Source organism: Balaenoptera physalus (genome assembly GCF_965194825.1).
Source record: "Balaenoptera physalus genome assembly, chromosome: 14".
NCBI classification, from domain to species: domain Eukaryota; kingdom Metazoa; phylum Chordata; class Mammalia; order Artiodactyla; family Balaenopteridae; genus Balaenoptera; species Balaenoptera physalus.
Genome location: NC_138893.1, coordinates 54,918,022 through 54,937,512, shown reverse-complemented (window position 1 = coordinate 54,937,512; position 19,491 = coordinate 54,918,022). Strand labels below are relative to the sequence as shown.

The 19,491-nt window shown below is 41.2% G+C and overlaps 1 protein-coding gene across 11 annotated transcripts in view; it reads left to right on the top strand.

Moving 5' to 3' along the window:
* ENTPD1 (ectonucleoside triphosphate diphosphohydrolase 1) overlaps positions 1 to 19,491 on the top strand; it is a 122,993-nt gene that overhangs the window by 66,980 nt on the left and 36,522 nt on the right. For 7 of the 11 annotated variants that reach the window (XM_082423732.1, XM_082423731.1, XM_082423728.1 and 4 more), the window contains exon 2: positions 9,792 to 9,919. The exons of the other annotated variants lie outside the window; for them this stretch is intronic. Coding sequence is in view for 3 of the 7 variants with exons in the window: in XM_082423728.1 (XP_082279854.1) it covers positions 9,792 to 9,919 (128 nt within the window). In the remaining 4 variants the exon portion in view is untranslated. The remainder of the gene's footprint in view (positions 1 to 9,791; positions 9,920 to 19,491) is intronic. 11 annotated transcript variants of the gene reach the window in all.

Below are 19,491 nucleotides of genomic sequence, written 5' to 3'. Positions count from 1 at the left end.
AAAAAGAATGGTGGGATGGAGAGTGTGGGGTTGGCAGAGTCTGATTTGCAGGAAGAGCTTGCTGTGCACTCCCACCCCGGTTCCACTGCCCCGGGTCACTAAATGGGCTCTTCCCACCCAAAGCTGAACCTCTGAGGCGCCCACTCAGGATCAGCCAGTCTACTTTGTTAGGGTAAATGCGCTCCTTTTCTAACTGAAGAGCTGTGAACTGAGACTAACCAGCTAATTAACATCTCAGAGAGCAGAAACAAAAGATCATAAGTAAAAGCAAGTAACTTTCTCTGAAGTTTGGGGTTCAGGAGATCAGTGGAACAGGACATGGGTATTTACTCAATAACCTGTCTCTCTACCTCTCTTTCTATTCCCACCCCCGCCTATCCCTTCCCCTCTTATTCTCTGGCTCCTTCTCCCAAGCCTGTGTCTATCTTGTTTTCCCTCCCTCTCCTTTACTTTTCACCCTTTAACTAACTGGTCATCATTGAGGCCTTGAAGTACATTTTTAGTATTTGTCTATTTATTGACATTGTACTGACTTCCTCGACTTAAAAGCAGGCAGGAAAAAACCCCACCAAACTAAACTGCTTTATCCTCAAACTTGACTCTGGATTTATTAATTGGGAAAATATGGTGGGGGGGGGTGTGTGTGTGTGAAATGTAAGATCTTTCTATTTGAACAGAACTTTGGGTGAGTTCTTTTGCATTGTGTCACCTGAGAAGGAATGAAGCTGAGTAATTTCTATGCATCTCTAACGCAGGGCAGTGGTTGAGGCAGTGGAGTGGAGTTGAGAGACTTGGATCCAGTCACTGCTCTGCCAATTGCAAGCTGTGTGACTTTGAGCAAGTCCCTTAACCTCCCTAGGAACTGTAATCCCAGCCTCTGCCTCTTAGCTGCTAGCTTCTGACCATCAGGGACCGAAATACTTCATATTTTATTTTATTTTATTTTATTTTTTCACATCTTTATTAGAGTATAAATGCTTTACAATATTGTTAGTTTCTGCTGTACAACAAAGTGAATCAGTTATATGTATACATATGTCCCCGTATCCCCTCCCCCTTGAGCCTCCCTTCCATCCTCTCTATCCCACCCCTCTAGGTGGTCACAAAGCATCCAGCTGATCTCCCTGTGCTATGCAGCAGCTTCCCGCTAGCCATCCATTTTACATTTGGTAGTGTGTATATGTCAGTGCTACTCTCTCACTTCGTCCCAGCTTCCCCTTCCCCCACTGTGCCCTCCAGTCTGTTCTCTAAGACTTCATATTTTAAAAATATAACATTGTCTGGTGTCATCAGTGACAACAGTCCAGACAACCCCTTCAGCCAAATCCTCAAAGTCAGTCCCTTTTCATTTCTGGATAATGAGATTGGCTTCTATGTACGGCGCTAGTACCACACACCAGGCACTGTACTAAGCCTCAGTCATGTGGTGTAGGGTAGGGTGGTGGCTAAAAGCCTGGCCTCTGGATCCAGAATGCCTGACTTTAATTCCTGGTCCCAACATTTACATCAGTGTAAGTCTGGGCCATCTTCTTAACCTCTCTATGACTCAGTTTCCTCACCTGTAAAGTGACAATAATGAGGATAATAATAGTACCTGTAATTTGTGACCTTATTTGGAAGTAAAGTCTTTGCAGATGTAATTAAGGATCTTGAGATCGTTCTGGCTTTAGGATGGGCCCTAAATCTAATGATTGGTGTCCTCATAAGAGAAAGGAGAGGGAAATTTGATACACACAGAGACAGGGAAAAAGGCCATGTGCAGACAGAGGCAGATATTGGAGTGATGCAGCCATAAACCAAGGAATGCCGGGAGCTACCAGAAGCTGGACAAGGTAAGAAAGGAATCTCTCCAGAGCCTTTGGCCCTGTTGACACCTTGCTCCTGGACTCCTGGCCTCTGGAATTGTGAGAGAGTAACATTCTATTGTTTTAAGTCACCATGTTTGTGGTAATTTGTTGTGGCAGCCCTAGGAAACTGATACAGATGATGATAATAGTACTACCTCACAGGAGTGTTGTGAAGGTTAAATTAGTTGCTGTGTTTAAAGTGCTGAGAGCAGAATCTGGAATGCAGCGAGGGCTCCTTTGTAGGTTGTTATGTAAATTGTTAGCTCACTGACTCTTACCTAACAACCCTGTGAATTCCTTACTATTGTGACTCCCATTTTGCATGCAGGGAATTGGAGGCTTAGAGAGACTGAGCAAAGGTGAGGTTGTTTGGACTCTGCTCTAGCTTGAGCCACCCTTCAGAAGTCTGTGGAGTTTGGCTTTCTACTGATGGATCCTGGTGACTGTTGGCTTGGCGACCCCTCATAATGGTGCTCTCTCAGCAAAGATTCACCTGTCCTGGGTCACCAAGAACACCAGAAGGTATAGAGAAGACCTATCATGATATGGTACTTGCTCCTCCTGGATGCGTCTTCCCAGCTCTGGTCTTGGCACAAGCAGAGCCACGCTCTGTCCACACTTGACTGTGTGTTTGTCCTATGACCTGACTTCATGGGGGTGCCTCAGCACCTCATCATAAGAGACAGGGGTGCACCGTCTAAAAGACCACACCCTTCCTGTCCAGGTACTTCAAAGGTTCCTAGTGGTTCCTTGTTTACCCCTATGGTGCTGAGTGTAAATTATACAAACGATTAGAAGTAAGTCAGATCACTTAGAGTAAGACAAAGCCCTCACCAGAACCTGCAAGGCCCCACAAGCAAGGCACCCAGTGACCCCACCCCTGACCATCTCTTACTATTTTCCCCTTCATCACTCATCCAGCCACACTAGCCTTATGGCCAGACACTGATCCACCCCAGGGCCTTTGCACATGCAGTTCCAGTTACCTTAAATTCTATTGCCCAAGTGGTGTGCTTGCTTTCTGTTTATTCCTATCACTTTTAATGTCACCATCTCAGGTCTTTCCTAATTACCCTATCCTGCCTCTTCACCTGCTTTTTCTCTCTCCTTAGCACTTATAATTATGTAACATACTATAAATTTTACTTATCTTGTTTATTATCTTTTCTTTCAGACTAGCATCTAAGCACCATGAGGATGGGGACGTTTATTTGATTTGTTCACTACTGTAGCTGAGAGCCTAGGGCAGGTCTAGTGAATAGTATAATGCATTCAATAAATAATTGTTGACTAATTGAACAATGAATGAAACAACCACTATAGAACTCCCAAACTGAAATAGGCCAATCCATTAAATATCTAGAGGTAGCACATGAAGAGAGGACTACTGGAACAATTGAGCTTTGAAGCATACGGAGGGGAGCTTGATTTTGAAGGTGACAAGGAAAAAGATTTGGTGGAGAAAGAGGGGAATAGAATTTCAACTGAAGGAAATCTCATGTTGAAAAATGTCAGAATCCAAAATTCATGTATTCATTCAACTAGGGATATAGCAATGAATGAGCCAGAAAAAAAAGTCCCTTCACTTAAGGAACTTACAGTCTAGTCGTCATAATGTCAGGCATTATGATCTCGGGCACACACATCTGCTTATTGGAATGGTGAGATGGGAAGGGCTTAAATCTCTGAAGGGCTGAGGGGTTCAAGTAGACCAGTGAGGCTTTCATCTGGCAAGCAGAAGGAAGCTACGTTAATTTCTTAATTAGGGAGAACCCTGGGAATGTCAATGATGGAGGAATCCTGCAGCCGCATGAAGGATGGATTCTGATAGGAAAGGGAATTAGGGAGATACCAGAAGAGGTGGGGGTGACTGGAACAGCGGGGTGGATATCACCATATAAGAGGTTGGGTCTAAGGACCCTGGAATGAAGCACATGGGAAAGGATCTTAAAGCACTTGAGTGGGAGAACAATCTAAATACGTCTAAATACGTCACCAAGAACTCCCCCGTGATGGAGAGGAAGGAAGATGGCAGAAAGGGGGCAGAGACTCTAGGAGCTGGGGAAATGGCAAAGCCAGATTAGGACCAGTCCCCCGAGCTTCAGTGATTCTTCCATCACTGGGCTGTGTAAACACGGGAAGGACCACAGCACTGCACTGATGTTTACTAGTGCTTGTCTGTATTGGCTGCTTTGTTCTGTATATGACAAGCCAAGCTTGGTCCGGGTGTGACCCATCAGAAGTTGGAAATGATTTGAATCTAGTGAGTCTCACTGAATCCACAGAGCAAAACTTTTGTTGTTTTTGCCAAAAACCCACCACGTCTGTCAACACCCCAAAACTTTTTATTAATGGAGTAAAATTTTAGGATAATACATCTTTGGTATCATGAAGTAGAGATGCTGGGATTTCTCTGTATAGCAGAATTTTGACTAAGGACAGATTACATAATTTTAATCATTAATAGGATGCCAACTGTGGATGTCATGATGGCTGTTTCTGTAAAAATGAAAAAGAATCAGCTTTTTTTTTTTTTTTGCCTCTGACATAGCTAATTGGCTTGAAATCAGTCTGTGTTTTCTCAGAGCTTGGGTTTCCTTCACTTTTGTCTCTGTCAAGTGAAGAGCTGACATTTCTACCTGGCTCTCACCTCAAACAGAAAAGCTTTCTCATTTGTCATATGAAAGGAGGAGAATGGGAGGGAAGTGGCAGTCTTGAATTCTCCAGGATAGTGAGACAATACAAAGGAAAACAAATACAACACTTTGCTGTTAGATATTTTTGGTAAAAATGTTCCTTGAAATTGTTTTTTGAAATACTTTTTCACATTGTATGATACAAGTCACGTTTCTGTTATCCACAAGGGAAATGAAGGGCTTTTCAGGGGGAAATACAGTCATTGTGAATTTTCTATAACAGAACTTGACTGTAGCAGTCATGGCATCTGAAAGAGCTCTGGGGCCTGGGAAGAGAGGGCAGTTACTGAAGTGGTTCCCTTGTATGAATACATCCTAGATAAGTCCACCTGGACCCCCGCGTCTGGTACCACTTCCTAAGAAGAGCCTGGCTTCCTCCATGTGATAAGGGCTTTTGAAAATTACCTGCCATGGTTCATAGAAAACACAGTATTTTAATTATTCCTCTCTGGGTAATCTAGTCAGTCACATGAAAAACAAACTTAGCCATTATTTTTTTGACTATACAGCTTTTGAAAATTGTGTATGAAAAATTCCTAAACTTCCTCTCTGATCTAAGTTCTTTTTCTTATCATATCTTTAATAAGACAAATATGATGAAAGCCTTGAATATATTCTAATAATATGGATATCATTGCAAAAACTGGGCAAATGTGAGAAAGTATACTTCCTTATTTTTATTCTCTATTTTTTTACTGAAGTATAGTTGATTTACAATGTTGTGCTAATTTCTGCTGTACAGCACAGTGACTCAGTTACACACACATATATATATTCTTTTTTTTACATTCTTTTCCAGTATGGTTTATCCAAGGAGATTGGATATAGATCCCTGTGCTATACAGTAGGACCTTGTTGTTTATCCATTCGAAATGTAATAGTTTGCATCTGCCAACCTCAAACTCCCAGTCCATCTCTCTACCTCCCCCCCACCCCCCTTGGCAACCACAAGTTTGTTCTCTATGTCTGTGAGTCTGTTTCTGTTTTGTAGATAGGTTCATTTGTGCCGTATTTTAGATTCCACATATAAGTGATATCATATGGTATCTGTCTTTCTCTTTCTGACTTACTTCACTTAGTATGATAATCTCTAGTTGCATCCATGTTGCTGCAAATGGTATTACTTTGTTCCTTTTTATGGCTGGGTAGTATTCCATTGTATAGATACACCACATCTTCTTTATCCATTCATCTGTTGATGGACATTCAGGTTGTTTCCATGTTTTGGCTATTGTGAATAGTGCTGCTATGAACATAGGGGTGCATGTGTCTTTTTTTAAAAATCTTTATTGGAGTATAATTGCTTTACAGTGTTGTGTTAGTTTCTGCTGTACAACAAAGTGAATCAGCTATATGCATACATATATCCCCATATCTCCTCCCTCTTGAGCCTTCCTTTCACCCTCCCTATCCCACCCCTCTAGGTGGTCGCAAAGCACCAAGCTGATCTCCCTGTGCTATGCAGCAGCTTCCCACTAGCTATCTATTTTACATTTGATAGTGTATATATGTCAGTGCTACTCTCTCACTACATCCCAGCCTCCTCTTCCCCCACTGTGTCCTCAAGTCCGTTCTCAACATCTGCATCTTTATTCCTGCCCTGCCACTAGGTTCATCAGTACCATTTTTCTAGATTCCATATATATGCGTTAGCATACAGTATTTGTTTTTCTCTTTCTGACTTACTTCACTCTGTATGACAGACTCTAGGTCCATCCACCTCACTACACGTAACTCAATTTCGTTCCTTTTTATGGCTGAGAAATATTCCATTGTATATATGTGCGACATCTTCTTTATCCATTCATCTGTTGATGGACATTTAGTTGGTTTCCATGTCCTGGCTATTGTAAATAGTGCTGCAGTGAACATTGTGGTACATGTCTCTTTTTGAATTATGGTTTTCTCAGGGTATATTCCCAGTAGTGGGATTGCTGGGTCATATGGTAGTTCTATTTTTAGTTTTTTAAGGAATCTCCATACTGTTCTCCATAGTGGCTGTATCAATTTACATTCCAACCAACAGTGCAGGAAGGTTCCCTTTTCTCCACACCCTCTCCAGCATTTATTGTTTCTAGATTTTTTTGATGATGCCCATTCTGGCCGGTGTGAGGTGATACCTCATTGTGGTTTTGATTTGCATTTCTCTAATGATTAGTGATGCTGAGCAGCTTTTCATGTGCTTCTTGGCCATCTGTATGTCTTCTTTGGAGAAAGTCTATTTAGGTCTTCTGCCCATTTTTGGATTGGGTTGTTTGTTTTTTTGATATTGAGCTGCATGAGCTGCTTGTATATTTTGGAGGTTAATCCTTTGTCAGTTGCTTCCTTTGCAACTATTTTCTCCCATTCTGAGGGTTATCTTTTCGTCTTGTTTATGGTTTCCTTTGCTGTGCAAAAGCTTTTAAGTTTCATTAGGTCCCATTTGTTTATTTTTGTTTTTATTTCCATTACTCTAAGAGGTGGGTCAAAAAGGATCTTGCTGTGATTTCTGTCATAGAGTTTTCTGCCTATGTTTTCCTCTAAGAGTTTTATAGTGTCTGGCCTTACATTTAGGTGTTTAATCCATCTTGAGTTTATTTTTGTGTATAGTGTTAGGAAGTGTTCTAATTTCATTCTTTTACATGTAGCTGTCCAGTTTTCCCAGCACCACTTATTGAAGAGGCTGTCTTTTCTCCATTGTATATTCTTGCCTCCTTTGTCAAAGATAAGGTGACCATATGTGTGTGGGTTTACTTCTGGGCTTTCTGTCCTGTTCCATTGATCTATATTTCTGTTTTTGTGCCAGTACCATACTGTCTTGATTGCATGTATCTTTTTGAATTATAGTTTTAGTTTTGTCTGGTTATATGCCAGCAGTGGGATTGCTGGATCATATGGCAACTCTATTTTTCGTTTTCTGAGGAACCTCCGTACTGTTTTCCATAGTGGCTGCACCAACTTACATTCCCACCAACAGTATAGGAGGGTTCCCTGGAAAAGTACACTTTCAACTGTTCAGTGATAATAATGAGTTAGTAAATATTCTCATTAAGAAAAGGAAGAAACAACTAGAGTCACATCAATCTATTTCCCACCTCAGGGCTTTTGCAGTTGATGCTTCCTCTTCCTGGAATGTTCTTTCTCCTTCTCATAGCTGTTGTTTTCTCATCATCCAGGTCTAAGCTCAAATATCACCTTCTCAGAGAGCCTTTCCTGACCTTCAGTCTAATCTCCCCACCCCAACTCTGCTGCAAGTCACTCTGTAACATTCCTTGGTTTTAATTTCTCCTCAACACTTTTCATGACCTGAAGTCACTTATTTGCATACTTCTTTTCTGGTTCATCTACCTCCCCAACTAGATGTGAACTCCAAAGATCAGGGACCTTGTTGGTCATTTTCATTGGCTACTAAGATTAGTGCCTGAATGGATGGAAGGAAAATGATATAATCAAAATTGTTATATTTATGGAAACAAAAGAATAGGTAGACCTTTTGGACAGTTTGAGGGAGTAAAGCATTCAAAGTTCTATTATAGTAGAAACATTGCTGCAGTGTGCAACCCCTGGGTATTAGATATGTAATATTTCATCTAAAACATTTGCTTGTTGTAAGCTGTGTTTGTCAATATCGCGACTTTGGGAAGTGAGGTAGGTAGTACTCAGGTAGGTAGGTAGTACTTAGGGGGCTCTTTTCCAGATTCCAGAGCCCTGGCAGCAAAAAGGACGTTTCTGCCACACCAGGATGTTTTGGCTTCAAGGTCTTTAAATCATGACTCTAATTGGATCAAAGCGTAAGTCTCGTGGGAGGATCAGATCAGGGTTAGCTGTTTTAGCAGCTCAAAATGCTTTAAGAACTCAAGTTCTTTCCATCTCTCTGCTCAGCCATCCTTGGCTGGACAGTGTCTGAGGAAGAAGAGAGAATGCTTCCTTTCTTTTCCTAGGCTTGCCCCAGCAGACTTCCTCCAGGGTCTCACAGGCCATTTTGGGAGTATATGCCCACTGTTAAACCAATCACTGGAGAGGGAATGAGATTATGCAGAACAGTCAGCCCCTTTCAGTCAGCTGCTTGGGGGAGTGGCAGGCATCTGAACAAAACTGAGGTTCTTTTGGGAAGTGAGAAGGGGGGAAGTGCTGTATATTTCATTTATGATTCCCTTGTTTGGAAGCAATAGATAATGGTGTTGATAAAACTTTTTCTCCTAAGTTTTGTACTGTTCGGTCTGATGGGTACAAACTGGTCCAAGATTCTAGAGATGGATGCAGACTGGAGACCCAGGCAGTTCCAGTCCTTTGGATTAAGTCCAACCTGTGCTCACAAGCTCGAAGGGGAGCTCCTGTGTTGGTGCAGCCACAGATGCTGAGAAAGAGGGAAAGAGGAGGAGGGGACGCAGGTTCCTCTTTCAGTTGCTTTAATCCCTTGCCCTGTCCTTAGACAAGTGAAAACTATTTTGGAGAACCCATCTCATTTCCACATGCTTCTTTATTACTTGATCCTATCCTTCTTCCCCAAAGCCTAAGAAGAAGGCTCGGGGATAGCTTGGGAAGCTGAGAGAGGAAGGATGAGAGTGGAGGGAATGGTGTAACCATTCCATTTCCTGTTCACCTCTGCTGTAGGCTCTATTTATCCTGATCAAAGTAAAATTGCCTTTTATAGAATTCTCCTTCTGGAACTTTTTTTATGTCCCATGATGGTGAGAGTATGAACAGGATAGACAAGATAATGTGAATGATGAAATGTTCAAAACTCCACACCCCTACGCTGTTGCCAATTACTTAACATATAAGTGTGGTTGAAGTGAAGGAATGTGTCAAGCCAGGAAATGTCATGAAGTAGAGGGACTACGATGTTCGATGATATACTCTGAATACTTTTTAATATCATATGCATTTTTTGGTAGATTTTAAAAATGAGGAGGGCTATCCTTGCTTTCTTTGTTACTTGAACCTTGATAGACCTACAGGACCTATTAAACAAACTGCCAGTTTGGGATTTTTCCTTCTCCTCATCCCATATCTGACCACCGATCTAATTCTGCCCATTCTCCTTACCATAGCCACTAACTCAGTTTTGGCCCTCATCACAGTACAGACAAATCCTTTTGTTCTTGTATTATTTCCCAATTACTCTGCAAGTGCCTCATGGATAAAGATCAGCTTTTATCTATCTTTGCTGTCTCCAGAAAGCCAGCACAAGGCCATATAGAAAGGGGAAGAAAATCAATGTCTATTGATTTCTTGTTGATATTTTCTATTCTTCTTTTGTTTTTAGAGTCTGAAGTGAAGATATTTTGCTCTAAAAACATACTGGGCATCCTTGGCTTCTCCTCTGTCATCGCTGTGGTAGCACTGCTCGCTCTGGGGCTGACCCAGAACAAACCACTGCCAGAAAATGTTAAGGTAACTCAAACCCCTGAGAGTGTGTGTGTGTGTGTGTGTGTGTGTGTGTGTGTGTGTGTGTGCGCGCGCGCGCGCGCGCACATGTGTTTGAGGGGCCCTGGGTGGGGTGGAGGGAAAGTGAGGTTATGGTAAATCAGAGCATACAGAAGGAGTGCGGTTCTGGAAGCCCAGGAGCAAGTCAGTCTTCGTGGAACTAGGCAAGTAAAATGGCAGCGGATGCTCATTCTGGAGGAAAGAATGCCTTTAATCAATTAGTGGTGGGAAGATGATTGTCTTTGATTGTTCAGCAAATTGATTAAATCAATATTCTAATAGAGACAAATGCTTTATTCACCACATCCAGATTTGTGATATACTGTGCTGGTATTCTACGATCTAGTGCTATCTCTGCTTCTTACTCACTGTTTCATTGTGGAAACAGTGAACTCTTTGTTTATTGAACACTGCATTCTTTGTTCTTCTTACTCCATTATTATTTTATTTATTTATTTTTTGGCTGTGTTGGGTCTTCATTGCTGCACGCAGGCTTTCTCTAGTTGTGGTGAGCGGGGGCTACTCTTAGTTGCGGTGCGCGGGCTTCTCATAGCGGTGGCTTCTCTTGTTGCAGAGCATGGGCTCTAGGCACGTGGGCTTCAGTAGTTGTGGCACTCAGGCTCAGTAGTTGTGGCACGCGGGTTCTAGAGCACAGGCTCAGTAGTTGTGGCACACGGGCTTAGTTGCTCTGCAGAATGTGGGATCTTCTGGGACCAGGGCTCAAACCCATGTCCCCTGCGTTGGCAGGCAGATTCTAACCACTGCACCACAAGGGAAGTCCCCTTACTCCGTTATTATCGCTATCACCAAAGTTATAAAATTTATTAGACAGCTCTGTATAAAGCACTTTGGAAGACAAAGATTGTGGAGAAGACTTGTTCCTCATCTCCAAAATATTAAATAAATCAATTTTAAAATCAATTTAAAAAAGACCCCAGAGAACACATACATGTATCAAATATAGTAATTTGAAATGAATTCATGGATGGACAGACTTCTGGTGAAATTTCCACATTTGAAGAGCTAGTTAGTATCATTAAAAATAATTAGGATCATTAACTCTGCTGTGATTTATTTCTGCTTCCTTTCAAATTCATCAAAGTAGAATTTCAGAGACATGGATAGCTCACTAATACCTTGTAATATGGTCATCATTTTATTTAATCCATTAATTTAGAAACATATGGTAAGTTTAAATTTGTATTGCAAATACACCAATGTTAAACTTTCATTTGAATTATAATAAATAAATCTTCAAGGGCCCAGAGACCAATATGCTAATGAATGCATACGTACATGTGGGCAGTGACATATCCAGAAGTTAACTTGACTACGGAGGCCCTGGAATACATATACAGAAGCATATATATTTTTTGCATTTGAAGATACCAAACTGTGAGCCTGGAAAAATGGATGCATATGCCAGGCCTCTGAAACTATTGCCACCCACCCAAACCATTTGCTATATAGCAGAGGCCTGGATATTACATTGGCATCCGTTTGCCACACAGATTCAACCCAGTGGGGCTGTGCACAGCAGTCCCTTTGTCAGCACAGAAGGCTGATACTGTCTCATTGTCAATGGTCTCTTGCCTTTTAATATTGAGTGATGTTGGCTCTTCTGGCAAAACTTCACTCACAACTGAAGGCTCATGACATCTTGGTTTTGCTATTTGTTTACCAGCTCCAAAAGTACATGATTGCCTTCTTGATTTGACCTTTTTATATGTTCATTATTGCATCACTGGAGAGGGAGACTGCCTAGGAGGCAAAATCCACGACAGACCTAGGCTCTGTGTTCTCGGTGAATACTCGTGGTCATGGATGACCTTCCGTCATTCATGATGGTTGTCTTCAAGACTGCCGTGATTCTGTGTTATTGTGTTGGCCTGGAAAAACGGAGCAAGGTCTTTGGCATCTGAAGTGAATCTTTATAGCAATGTCACTGGCTTGATCCCACTAGGACCCTCTGAAGAGCCGTAGAGAAAGCACTTCAGAATGATCTACCCTAGGGATTTATCTCCTGGTTCTCATCCCCTGTTGGTCAAGGGTCATCCCAGAGGTTGTTAACTCCCTGGCACTTCCAGTTTTGCACATGTGTCAGAAGGGCTATGTGGGTACCACAGGTGACCTACTAGGTGGTAGGAGAGAAGACCCTGAGAAGAAATAGAGAGATGAGAAGGTACAGGTGGAGCTGGAGTAAAAAGGTTGGTCAAGGACATGTGAAGTGGCCACAAGAGGTATCTGAAGCATCACTATACCTATTGCTTTTTGTGGGGGCAGAGAGTCGTTTGTACAAATAGTTTCAGAAATAGAGACATATTAATACAGAGGTAGGTGCAGTGCTATGGCAGCCCAGAGGAAGGAGTCACCAATTGTGCCTGGTCACATGAAGACTTCATGGAGGCGGCAGCCTTGGGGCCAAGTAATAAGGAACACTAAGGAGTTTCCCAGGAGGTGAGGTAGGACATGTTCTTTACAAAGACCATACCATGTGTTACAGAGTGGCAGCTTAAAATAGCAAGTGATCTTGGGGAATCACTAGCAGTTCAGTATGGCTGGAATATTGAATATGGGGCAGGAAGGAATGGTGGGAGAGGAGACTTTAGTCTGAGCTTAGTTTGCCTAGCTCAGGAGTGGACGTCTCATCCATTCAACTCTAGTAGTGCTCAAGATTGGCTCCATGTTAAAAGAACCTGGGAAGCTTTTAAAAAATACTCATATCTGGGCCCTACTCTGGGTCAATTAAATCAGAATCTTTGGGGTGAAGCCCAGGCACTGGTATGTTTTAAAAGCTTCCCAGGTGATTCTAATGAGCAGTCATGCTTGCCAACCACTGCTTCGAAGGTTTCAAACAGGGAGGTTATGCCCAGATTGTGTTTCCGAGATTCCTCTTGGCTGGAGAGCAGATTAGAGGAGGAGAGACCAGTTAGGATGTTCCTGACATTGTGTAGACAAGGCAGTTGAGCCTGGAACTAAGGCATTGTCTGTGGAATTAAGGCATTAAGGAGATAATGTGAGAGACACTTAGGTTGACCAGATCTTAGTGATTAGGTTCTTTAGAGGACCTTTTAGGATAAAGATGGAACATGTTGGGATGTAATGTTGAGAACAACCTCTGCATGCTTCTGTTTAAAGAGGGTGGTGGCCATAAGCCCCTCTATGAAGAGACTTTCAGCTGTCTCTCTACCCACTGCCTCTGATTCTTCATCCCTGTCTTATTGCAGGGATAATTATTCTGTCTGCTCAGAGTGTGACACAACATGGGCCATGGATTCACACTGCCTGGGTTTAAACCTCAGCCCTGCTCTTATAGTCACAGGACATAACTTCTCTGAGCCCCAGTTTCTCCATTTGTAAGACAGAACTGATAATTGATATCTCATAAATTACTGTAGGAATGAAGTGGGATAAAGTAAATGCATTGTGAAGTATGGAGTAGGATGCTGGCCCATTGCAGATACTCAATGGTTGGTAGCTCATGTATTATCATTATCATCTTTGCAGCCTATCTGTCTGGTGACAAATCGCCACTTATCTTTTTCCCTGCCTCTTCCCATCTGACTTGCCCTCTTCTAGCCCAGTTCTGGTCAGCCCTCCAGTCCTGAAGATCCAGTCTTGTCGTCTTCCTGCCTGGTCCAGTCTGGGTTCAGCCTTGCTGGGGAGGTGGGTGGCCTCATGCCTGGGCCACATCTGGCAAAACACAGGAAGTCTTTTTTGTACTGATGAGTCTACTTGCCCAGCTACCCAGGTTGTAAAGCATATTGAGGACAAGGACTGGGTTTCATTTGTCTTTGACTATGTTTTAATACTCTTTCACTCAATTTATTCATTTAATAAATAGTCATTGACCGTCTACTCTACTTTAGGCCCTAGGGATACAGCAATGAGCAAGACTGGCAAAGTCCTGACCCTCATGAAGGTTATAGTCTAGTGGAAGAGATAATCATTAACCAAATAGTCACAAAATAAATGTTAAATTACGACAGCACAGCCTGTGACTTGGGTGGCTGCCTCATAGAAGTTCGCTGACTCAGTGAGTAGAGTGAGCATCTTGAACAGGTAAAACTGCTCCCTCCTTGGCTGTGAAGAGCATGTGAAGAAGGACTAGCCCGACAGCAGAATCTGTCAGCCTCTGCCTCAGGCTCCCCTGTGGATGCTGACTCCCCGTTCTCACTCCCAGAGCATACCCAATTCAAACCTCCAGGTTGTAGAACCTGGGAATCTACACAGGTAACAGGCGTCCTGGGCTGTTCTCATGACATAGAAGTCTGGGAACTACTGCCACGTAGATACGCAACAACCACATTGTAAAAACAAACAAACATAGGGCTTAATGAACTGAAGAATCATGAGCTGTACCTGTGTCCCCTGGGAAAGTGCCTTTGTCCTGGTGGACGTGGTGGGGAGGTAGAGTTGAGGTCTGCTTGGTTTACCACTTCCTTAATTGCTGATTTGTCACTGAACACTGGCAGTTAGCAAGTTGTCAGATACTCCTTTAGCACAAACATTGCACATTCTGGTACACACAGAACCCCACAGGTTTCTCTCAAAGGCACCAAACTGATCCAGTCCCAAACCACGTGCCTTAATTAAAAGCTGCCACTTCTGTGGAATGCTGGCCAGGGACCAGACAGCTTTGATTTCAATCCCAGATCTGCCATTTGCCAGCTCTGAGACTTTGGGCAAGTGTATTCTCTCTACACCTGTTTCCTTATGTATTACATGGAGATGGTACCTACTTGGAGGATGGTTGTGAGGATTAAATGGAATAATATCATACTACTGACTCACTTACCAGAGTGCCCAGCACATGAGAAGCCCTCAGTGGAGACCAGCTGTCAACACTGCTTTGGGGGAGATGAGTTCTAGGAAAGGCCCTTAGCTGTTGGTGTGTTATGGTCACTGAGCCGGGTGCTCCCAGGATTTCCAACTGCTGCTAAGGGAAAGTGGCCTGTCCCCAGGCATCTGCTTTAGTCACCGGGAACTGAAGTGCTATTCTTAGATGAGCGCTTGTGATTTTATCTTTTTATGGAGAATTTGGAAGAATTTACCTCAGTTTTCAACCTCAAATACTCTTGGAAAATATATTATTTTTACTCCACCGGATTTTAAAAAAACAACACCTGGAGATGAGTGGTGGTGATGGTTACACAACAATTTGAAAGTACTTAATGCCACACTGTACACTTAAAAATAGTAAAAATGGTCAATTTTATATTCGGTGTATTTTACCACAATTAAAAAAATAAAAACAACAAACAACAACAAAATTGCAGTTTGTATTAAAGGTCTAGAAACTCCAACTGAAGAAAAAAGAAAGGAGGGAAATGGTCTCTGTTTCCAGGCCCTGCCAGCATCACTGTAGCTAATGGAGACCTGATTTATTTATAGAGTACTAGAGTCACATTCAAAAGGACAAGCTTTGTTTATTCAAAAGGGCTAACTGAGGCAGACTGATGAGGTTGCTGAAGTTGCCATTAAAGCTACAGGGACACCAGAGGGCAGACAGCAGAAGCAAGAAGAACTACAGTCCTGTAGCCTGTGGAACAAAAACCACATTCACAGAAAGATAGACAAGATGAAGAGGAAGAGGGCTATGTACCAGATAAAGGAACAAGATAAAACCCCAGAAAAACAACTAAATGAAGTGTAAATAGGTAACCTTCCAGAAAAAGAATTCAGAATAATGATAGTGAAGATGATCCAGGACCTCGGAAAAAGAATGGAGGCAAACATCAAGAAGATGCAAGAAATGTTTAACAAAGACCTAGAAGAATTAAAGAACAAACAAACAGAGATGAACAATACAATAACTGAAATGAAAACTACACTGGAAGGAATCAATAGCAGAATAACTGAGGCAGAAGAACGGATAAGTGACCTGGAAGACAGAATGGTGGAATTCACTGCTGTGGAACAGAATAAAGAAAAAAGAATGAAAAGAAATGAAGACAGCCTAAGAGACCTCTGGGACAACATTAAACGCAACAACATTCACATTATAGGGGTCCCAGAAGGAGAAGAGAGAGAGAAAGGACCTGAGAAAATATTTAAAGAGATTATAGTTGAAAATTTCCCTAACATGGGAAAGGAAATAGCCACCCAAGTCCAGGAAGTGCAGCGAGTCCCATACAGGATAAACCTAAGGAGAAACATGCTGAGACACATAGTAATCAAATTGGCAAAAATTAAAGACAAAGAAAAATTATTGAAAGCAGCAAGGGAAAAATGACAAATAACATACAAGGGAACTCCCATAAGGTTAACAGCTGATTTCTCAGCAGAAACTCTACAAGCCAGAAGGGAGTGGCATGATATACTTAAAGTGATGAAAGGGAAGAACCTACAACCAAGATTACTCTACCCGGCAAGGATCTCATTCAGATTCGATGGAGAAATCAAAAGCTTTACAGACTAGCAAAAGCTAAGAGAATTCAGCACCACCAAACCAGCTCTACAACAAATGCTAAAAGACCTTTTCTAAGTGGGAAACACAAGAGAAGAAAAGGACCTACAAAAACAAACCCAAAACAATTAAGAAAATGGTCATAGGAACATACACATCGATAATTACCTTAAACATGAATGGATTAAATGCTCCAACCAAAAGACACAGGCTCACTGAATGGATACAAAAACAAGACCCATATATATATGCTGTCTACAAGAGACCCACTTCAGACCTAGGGACACATACAGACTGAAAGTGAGGGGATGGAAAAAGATATTCCATGCAAATGGAAATCAAAAGAAAGCTGGAGTAGCAATACTCATATCAGACAAAATAGACTTTAAAATAAAGAATGTTATAAGAGACAAGGAAGGACACTACATAATGATCAAGGGATCAATCCAAGAAGATATAACAATTGTAAATATTTATGCCCCCAACATAGGAGCACCTCAATACATAAGGCAACTGCTAACAGCTATAAAAGAGGAAATTGACAGTAACACAATCATAGTGGGGGACTTTAACACCTCACTTACACCAATGGACAGATCATCCAAAATGAAAATAAATAAGGAAACAGAAGCTTTAAATGACACAATAGACCAGATAGATTTAATTGATATTTATAGGACATTCCATCCAAAAACAGCAGATTACACTTTCTTCGCAGGTGTGCACGGAAGGTTCTCCAGGATAGATCACATCTTGGGTCACAAATCAAGCCTCAGTAAATTTAAGAAAATTGAAATCATATCAAGCATCTTTTTTGACCACAATGCTATGAGATTAGAAATCAATTACAGGGAAAAAAATGTAAGAAACACAAACACACGGAGGCTAAACAATATGTTACTAAATAACCAAGAGATCACTGAAGAAATCAAAGAGGAAATCAAAAAATACCTAGAGACAAATGACAATGAAAACACGATGATCCAAAACCTATGGGATGCAGCAAAAGCAGTTCTAAGAGGGAAGTTTATAGCTATACAAGCCTACCTCAAGAAACAAGAAAAGTCTCAAATAAACAATCTAACCTTACACCTAAAGGAACTAGAGAAAGAAGAACAAACAAAACCCAAAGTTAGCAGAAGGAAAGAAATCATAAAGATCAGAGCAGAAATAAATGAAATAGAAACAAAGAAAATAATAGCAAAGATCAATAAAACTAAAAGCTGGTTCTTAGAGAAGGTAAACAAAATTGGTAAACTATTAGCCAGACTCATCAAGAAAAAGAGGGAGAGGACTCAAATCAATAAAATTAGAAATGAAAAAGGAGAAGTTACAACAGACACCGCAGAAATACAAAGCATCCTAAGAGACTACTACAAGCAACTCTATGCCAATAAAATGGACAACCTGGAAGAAATGGACGAATTCTTAGAAAGGTATAACCTTCCAAGACTGAACCAGGAAGAAATAGAAAATATGAACAGACCAATCACAAGTAATGAAATTGAAACTGTGATTAAAAATCTTCCCACAAACAAAAGTCCAGGACCAGATGGCTTCACAGGTGAATTGTATCAAACATTTAGAGAAGAGCTAACACCCATCCTTCTCAAACTCTTCCAAAAAATTGCAGGGGAAGGAACACTCCCAAACTCATTCTATGAGGCCACCATCACCCTGATACCCAAACCAGGCAAAGATACTACAAAAAGAGAAAATTACAGACCAATATCACTGATGAATATAGATGCAAAAATCCTCAACAAAATACTAGCAAACAGAATCCAACAACACATTAAAAGGATCATACACCATGATCAAGTGGGATTTATCCCAGGGATGCAAGGATTCTTCAATATACGCAAATCAATCAATGTGATACAGCATATTAACAAATTGAAGAATAAAAACCATATGATCATCTGAATAGATGCAGAAAAAGCTTTTGACAAAATTCAACACCCATTTATGATAAAAACTCTCCAGAAAGTGGGCATAGAGTGAACCTACTTCAACATAATAAAGGCCATATATGACAAACCCACAGCAAACATCATTCTCAATGGTGAAAAACTGAAAGCATTTCCTCTAAGATTAGGAACAAGACAAGGATGTCCACTCTCACCACTATTATTCAACACAGTTTTGGAAGTCCTAGCCATGGCAGTCAGAGAAGAAAAAGAAATAAAAGGAATACAGATTGGAAAAGAAGAAGTAAAATTGTCACTGTTTGCAGATGACATGATACTATACATAGAGAATTCTAAAAATGCCAGCAGAAAACTATTAGAGCTAATCAATGAATTTGGTAAAGTTGCAGGATACAAAATTAATGCACAGAAATCTCTTGCATTCCTATACACTAATGATGAAAAATCTGAAAGAGAAATTAAGGAAACACTCTCTTTTACCATTGCAACAAAAGGAATAAAATACCTAGGAATAAACCTACCTAGGGAGACAAAAGACCTGTATGCAGAAAACTATAAGACACTGATGAAAGAAATTAAAGATGATACCAACAGATGGAGAGATAGACCATGTTCTTGGATTGGAAGAATCAGTATTGTGAAAATGACTATACTACCCATAGCAATCTACAGATTCAGTGCAATCCCTATCAAATTGCCAATGGCATTTTTTACAGAACTAGAACAAAAAATCTTAAAATTTGTATGGAGACAAAACAGACCCTGAATAGCCAAAGCAGTCTTGAGGGAAAAAAATGGAGCTGGAGGAATCAGACTCCCTGACTTCAGACTATACTACAAAGCTACAGTAATCAAGACAATATGGTACTGGCACAAAAACAGAAACATAGATCATTGGAACAAGATAGAAAGCCCACAGGTAAACCCACGCACCTATGGTCAACTAATCTCTGACAAAGGAGGCAAGGATATACAATGGAGAAAAGACAGTCTCTTCAATAAGTGGTGCTGGGAAAACTGGACAGCTACATGTATAAGAATGAAATTAGAACACTCCCTAACACCATACACAAAAATAAACTCAAAATGGATTCGAGACCTAAATGTAAGACCGGACACTCTAAAACTCTTAGAGGAAAACATAGGAAGAACACTCTTTGACATAAATCACAGCAAGATCTTTTTGCTCCACCTCCTAG